At 46.7% G+C, this 6,000-nt stretch overlaps 1 protein-coding gene across 1 annotated transcript in view; it reads left to right on the forward strand.

Moving 5' to 3' along the window:
• Nucleotides 1–279: 279 nt before the first annotated feature.
• The window catches only part of MAPKBP1 (mitogen-activated protein kinase binding protein 1), a 50,367-nt gene continuing 44,646 nt past the window's right edge, over nucleotides 280–6,000 (forward strand). Inside the window, exon 1 of the mRNA XM_040620489.1 lies at nucleotides 280–1,109. Coding sequence (XP_040476423.1) covers nucleotides 993–1,109 — 117 coding nt within the window. The 5' untranslated portion in view covers nucleotides 280–992. The remainder of the gene's footprint in view (nucleotides 1,110–6,000) is intronic.

The following is a 6,000-nucleotide window of genomic DNA, read 5'->3' on the forward strand; positions in this document are numbered from 1 at the left end:
TCTCAATTCTGAAGCCATGTTCTGTTGACCTTCCTTTAGGAGCGCTTCCCGCTCCTGTACTGTGCGGAACCCTTAGTTTTCGAGTTCCATCTCTGCTTCCTAGGCCCTTTCATTGGCTCCGCCCCCATAAGCCTTACTGGTCCACTCTCAGAACGCCCTCCTGGTTACAGACCGCACCCCCTCGCCTCGGCTCCGCCTTACCAGCCCGTAGCTTGGCCCAGGCGGTAGTTCGCGTTTTGAGCCGCTCGTGCCACCATAGCTGCTGCTGCCGCTGCTGCTGCGGAGCCGAAATCGCCGTGCGCGATGCCTGAGGGCGCTGTGAGCGGGGTGCCCCCCGCGCCCTGGGGCTGGTGAGTCTGGGCCCGAGCGGGGGCGCTGGCGAGTTGCTGGGGCTGCTGAGGGAGGTGAAAGAGAGGGGTCCAGGGCCCCTGCGGAGGGCCGAGAGCGAGCTCCCGAGGGTCGGGGGTGGGGGAGGGAGGCTCCCGTGGCAGAACGGGTTGCCGGGCCACAGCGAGTCTCGCCGCGCCGAGTGTCCCTGCGGCCGCCAGCTCAGGTGTCCAAGCTCCTGGCGGGACTCCTCGGTGGCCTCCTTCTTTAGACACTGCAGTTGCCATGGGAACAGTTGGGAATTAACGGGGACCAGACCAACCACAAGCCCTACCAGGGCCAATCCCATCCCTCTGGCTGAACGCCTCTGGCAGGCGTGGGCCTGGTATTTCTTTGCAGCTCAGGCTTTTTTCCCCCTCTTTTTCATGGGTTTGTCCTTCAGACGTAAGAAACCGCGCAGGGCTTGAAGGCAGGTATGAGGAGAAGGGAGAGGGTAATGCCTAGAGATAAGAGCTGCAAACACGGCTAGGCAGAAGGTAAGGTGGCCTCTGCCATCTCAGGTCCGTGGGAGGGCATACTGGAAGGACCTGTGGAGTGGGAAGGCAGTGCCGCTTTTGAGACAAGTTCCAAGACTGGGCCAGGACTGTCCCCGGGGGCTTCTCATCATGATGGCTGTGGAAGGGTCAACCATTACCAGCCGGATCAAGAACCTGCTGCGATCTCCATCCATCAAATTACGCAGGAGTAAGGCAGGAAACCGGCGAGAGGACCTCAGCTCCAAGGTGAGTCCTAGTATTGGGAGGCACCCCTTTCCACCCGTCCCCTCTTCTGTTCCGTGTTCCTCTTTCACTTTCCTCTTTCTTGGGAAAGAGAAGAACCAGAAGCTCCTGTTGGCAGTAAAGGATCAAGTGTGCCCATGTATGCCCCTCGAGGAAGCAATGATTTAATTTTAGGTTAAAGGAAAAAGAGCAGCAGGAGTGGGCATGCCGAGATTTCTCCATGAAAAGGAATAGGAGGAAGGCAACCTGGATTCAGTTGTGGCTTCACTACAAACTAAGACTGTGCTTGGGGAAGCCAGTTCATAAGTGATGACTCAGTTTCCCATTTTGGATGAGGTAGTGGGACCACATACCCTATGAGGGGCTAAGTTGTGACTAATGTAGCTGCAGGTGTTAGTGTCACAGCTGAGGTTATGCAAGACAGTAGTAGCAGAAAGAACACCTAGTTTGAGGAATTGGCTTGCTAAATGCTTTTGCCTGGGGTCAAAACAAATTTTCTCTACAAGAAGCCTCAATTAATTTAACTGGAGCCTCTTGGCTGCTTAGGAATGATAACATGCAAAGAGCCAGGTATCTGCCAGGAAAACAGCTCTCCTGGTTTGTGCTTGAACATTGCCTGTCTTACTCACTCTGTGCCAAGCACTATATCCCACCCTGCTGCAGAAGTTCCTCAGAGGCCAGTCCCTATCCATCCCCTCACTTGTCTGGGTGTTAGGTCTTTATGCTTTCTTCAACTTCATTGAGCCCCCACAACTTTGGGAATACAAAAGTAGACCACATTTATTTAATCCCTGAAGGAGTCTAGGGCTTTGTTCCCACAGAAGCAGATTAGACTCTTGTATCATATTAGCAGCCTATAAACACAGTAGCATTGTGCGGTACAGGATTGCTACAGGGAGAGGCACTGGGGACAGCAGCATTTTATTGCCTTGCCTGTATCTCTTCAGAGGATGAGTAGAGCCAATGAGAAATAGTTTAGGGTGCTTATGTACAACATGGAAGGATTCTGGGGAGACTTAGTTCAGATCTCTGTCCTTTAACAGAACCTTACTTGGATGTGGTCAGAAGGAGAACTGCCTTCCTGTATATTTCAGCAGAGGTCATATTGAATTGAAATTAGCCACAAGGTTCCATGGCAGTGGAGTTGGTGACCTTTCCAAGGACTCTAATAGGAGTTCATTGTTCATATTCTCTAGAGGTAGGAGACTGAGCCTGGAACTTAGAAACTGTCTTAGATTTGACTCTCTTCACTCATTTACTGTTGGACCATTCTTGGTACTGCAAGCTCTCTTACTCTGGGCTGGTAACTTGGCAGTGCCCACCACTATTAGAGCAATATTCTCATATGTTTTGGCTTCTTTTTCCAACCAAAAATGTTATAGGTAGTAGAAATATGTAATGGGAGTTTATTCTTCAGTGTTAATACTTACTATAATTTTGGTCTGGAATCCAGAAGGTACAGTCGCCATTCTTTAAAACTTCCCATATCACTCATCATTAATGGACTTAACAAATGTTTGTTGTGTGCCTGTTATGTATGGAATCAGTGATGACTAAAACATCCTTGCCATCAAAGAGCTTGTGGCTAGTCAGATGCATAAACAAATAATTACAACTTGGTATGTTAAGTGCTGTCCCGGAAGTAGGCCCAAAGGTCTTAAGGGCAGCACAGGGGAGGGAACCTAAGTCAGCTTAGGGGAATTAGGAAAGACTTCACAGAGGTAGGGATGCTTGAACTCTGAGTCCTGAGGCAAGAGAAGAGGAGAGGCTCTCTAGGAAAACAGTGAAAAAGAGCATCCCTGTGGCATCATCATTAAACATCCCTGTTTCAAATAGGAATTCAGTGTTTCAGACTGCTTTAAATGGCTTTGTTTGTCCTAGAGCTGTGAATGAAGGAAATACTTAGCTGAAGTTGAATGACCCTTGAGTAGTCTGACAGAACAAGAATGCTGGTATCTATCTTTAGCACCCAAAAGTAGTTGCTGTCTTTGTGTGCCCAGGACTCTACAGACACCCAACTCCCCACACTCTTTGTTGAAGTCTCGACTTTAGATGATTCGAAAAGCCTGCCCTGTAGTAATCCACGTAGGACCTGATGTATAAAGCTTTGTGAGCTGCTCTAATATGTGGTGGCTGTGGGTCATCATGGTAACAATCAGAAGCTTGTGATTCGCGGAGAACTCTGAAATAAAATTTGAAGACCAAAAGACATATGCCTTTGAGGATGGGTGGGTGGGGGGGGCAAAGAAGGAAGTGACAGAGGGCCTTTGTGTAGCTCAGACGGCCTTACCTCAGACGGCCTGCTGCTTTGAGTCACACTGTTCCTCCTGTCTAACGTAGCCTTTTCTCCAAATTCTCCACTTACTTTTATACCCAACTCTATATTTACTGGAGCCACAAGGACTTCTCTGAGTAGGCCCCACTACCTTAGAACCAATCTCTAATTGTTCTTTTAGGTATGTCTTCATTTCCTAAGGCCAGGGGTCACGTTCTTTATTTCTTTTACATCACACTGTTTAGTATAGTGTAAGGTGTGCAGTAAATCATAAGTGAATAAACGAATGAAAACAGTTTTTTTTTTTTAAGATTTTATTTATTTATTTGACAGAGAGAGACAGTGAGAGAGGGAACACAAGCAAGGGGAGTGTGAGAGGGAGAAGCAGGCTTCCTGCCGAGGAGGGAGCCCGATGCGGGGCTCGATCCCAGGACCCTGGGATCATGACCTGAGCCAAAGGCAGACGCTTAACAGCTAAGCCACCCAGGCACCCCGTGAATGAAAACACTTTAATGATGTCAGATATAGTGGGGATAAACTTGGAACTCCAGAAGAATAGGAGACCATCAGGAGGAGTTTTGTGATGTCTTTAAAGAAAAATTGAAGTTAGGAATAATAAAATGTTGAAAAAGAAGTAGAGATGTAGCCAGCCTCGTTAAGTGTGAAGGGCACAAGCGAGAAGGGGAAGTGCATATATGCAGAAAGTAATGCTCATTAAAGACTTTAACTCAGGAGAGACTTAGTTAAAAATATGGTTGAAATATGGTTAAAAACTGGAATGAGGGCCAAGTAGAAAGGGGGATTGTGAGTCTTGATTGAGAAATGGGTAATTAAGAACTAGGATTTGTATTAAACTTTATCTGAGGGAGGGAAGTCTCTGCAGTGAGATAGAGTTTGAGAAGAGTAGTTTGAGGTTTTATTGCCAGATCTGCTGAGTCTTGATGAAGTGTAACTCAAAGTTATCAGTTGTAAACACCCTTCAACTTTAAATTCTGTACAATTGTCAGTTCTGGCTTTCAGCTGAGGCTGTGTTTTCCTTAAGCATGTGTGTGCTCTGGGTAGCTAGCCCTCCCCCTCTTTTCTTAAAGTTTCTGGAAGATTTTTATGTGGAGGGAGCTGGGTCATTTTTCTGTTTTAACAAAGGACAGAAATGGAATGAAGCCGAGCAGGCACGATGTAAGTTAGGGATACAAAAGGATTCCTGTGCTGGAGAGTTGTTAGATTTTGAAAAAGTAAATGAAGAGATTTTGAAATTCTCCTCCTTAATAGCCGTTTGTGCAATCTGGGTCATGTATTATTCCTCCGGAAGCAATGGGTAAGATGACTTGTAGCTTTCTTCTAGTTCTCAGTTTTTATGGATACAGGTCTAGTGCATTCTCTCTTTTTGTCTCTCTCCTTTTTTCCCCAAAATTTCTCATGTCTGGTTGAGCGGTGGTGCTTTGAGCCTTTTCCTATGTGGCTCTAAGAAGAGTTTGTGTAGGCGATTTTCACTGAAGAGAGAAAACTTGCAATAATCTAATGTCAGCTTTTGCTCAGTGTTTGAGTCCAGGTATTGGTACTGAGACTCTTTGATCTGCCTATTTGGTAGTGGGAAAACATATTCATTTCCAAAGCATTTATGTATGGATCATTGGCTTAAGCTTGATGGCTCTTGATTTGGGGGAGGGGTCAGGACAGCAGTGAGATAGAATACTTTTGCAGCATTTTAAAAATACACAATCCTAGGCCCCATCCTAGCTATATGGAATCAGAAGCTCTGGGGGGAGAGTTTTTATTATGATTATTATTTTTTAAGATTTTATTTATTTGTCAGAGAGAGAGCACAGGCGGGGGAGCAGCAGGCAGAGGGAGAAGCTGGCTCCTCGCTGAGCAGGGAGCCCGATCTGGGACTCGATCCCAGGACGTTGGGATCATGACCTGAGCTGAAGGCAGATGCTTAACCGACCGAGCCACCCAGGCGTCCCTCTGGGGATAGAGTTTGGTAGTTGTTTTCTAAAGATTTTATTTTTTATTTATTTGACAGAGAGAGAGAAAGAGAGAGGGAGAGCACACAGGCAGGGGGAGAGGGAGAAGCAGGCTCCTCACAGAGGAGTGTATACATGGGTTCCACCAGAAGCCTGCTGCTGGGTTACAAACCTATGGCTTAAGTGCTAGGACCCTGAAATCTGTTGGCTTCCTACCCAAGTCCTCGTTGAGGCTTCTTTTTTTAAAAAATTATTTTACTTTATTTAGAGATTTATTTATTTATTAGAGAGAGGGAGCAAGAGCATGAATGTGGGGAGGGGCAGAGGGAGAGGGAGAGAGAGAATCTCAAGGAGACTCTTCACTGAGCGTGCAGCCCGATGTGCGGCTCAATCCCATGACCCTGAGATCATGACCCGAGCCGAAATCGAGAGTAAGATGCCTAACTGACTAAGCCACCCAGGTGTCCCCTCATTGAGGCTTCTTGATAGTATAGAAATCTAGCCCAATAAGTATACTCTTCTCCTTGGGTAGTTCTTATCTCTACTGTCTTTTAGACTGATTGCTCTATAAACTGTTATGTCAGAGATAGATCTGAGAAAACTGCCCTGTTGTAGGGTCAGATATGAGGAACTGATAATTGCCTTACTAAGACAG

This window comes from Ursus maritimus, unplaced genomic scaffold, assembly GCF_017311325.1.
Source record: "Ursus maritimus isolate PB19 unplaced genomic scaffold, ASM1731132v1 scaffold_35, whole genome shotgun sequence".
Classification (NCBI taxonomy): domain Eukaryota; kingdom Metazoa; phylum Chordata; class Mammalia; order Carnivora; family Ursidae; genus Ursus; species Ursus maritimus.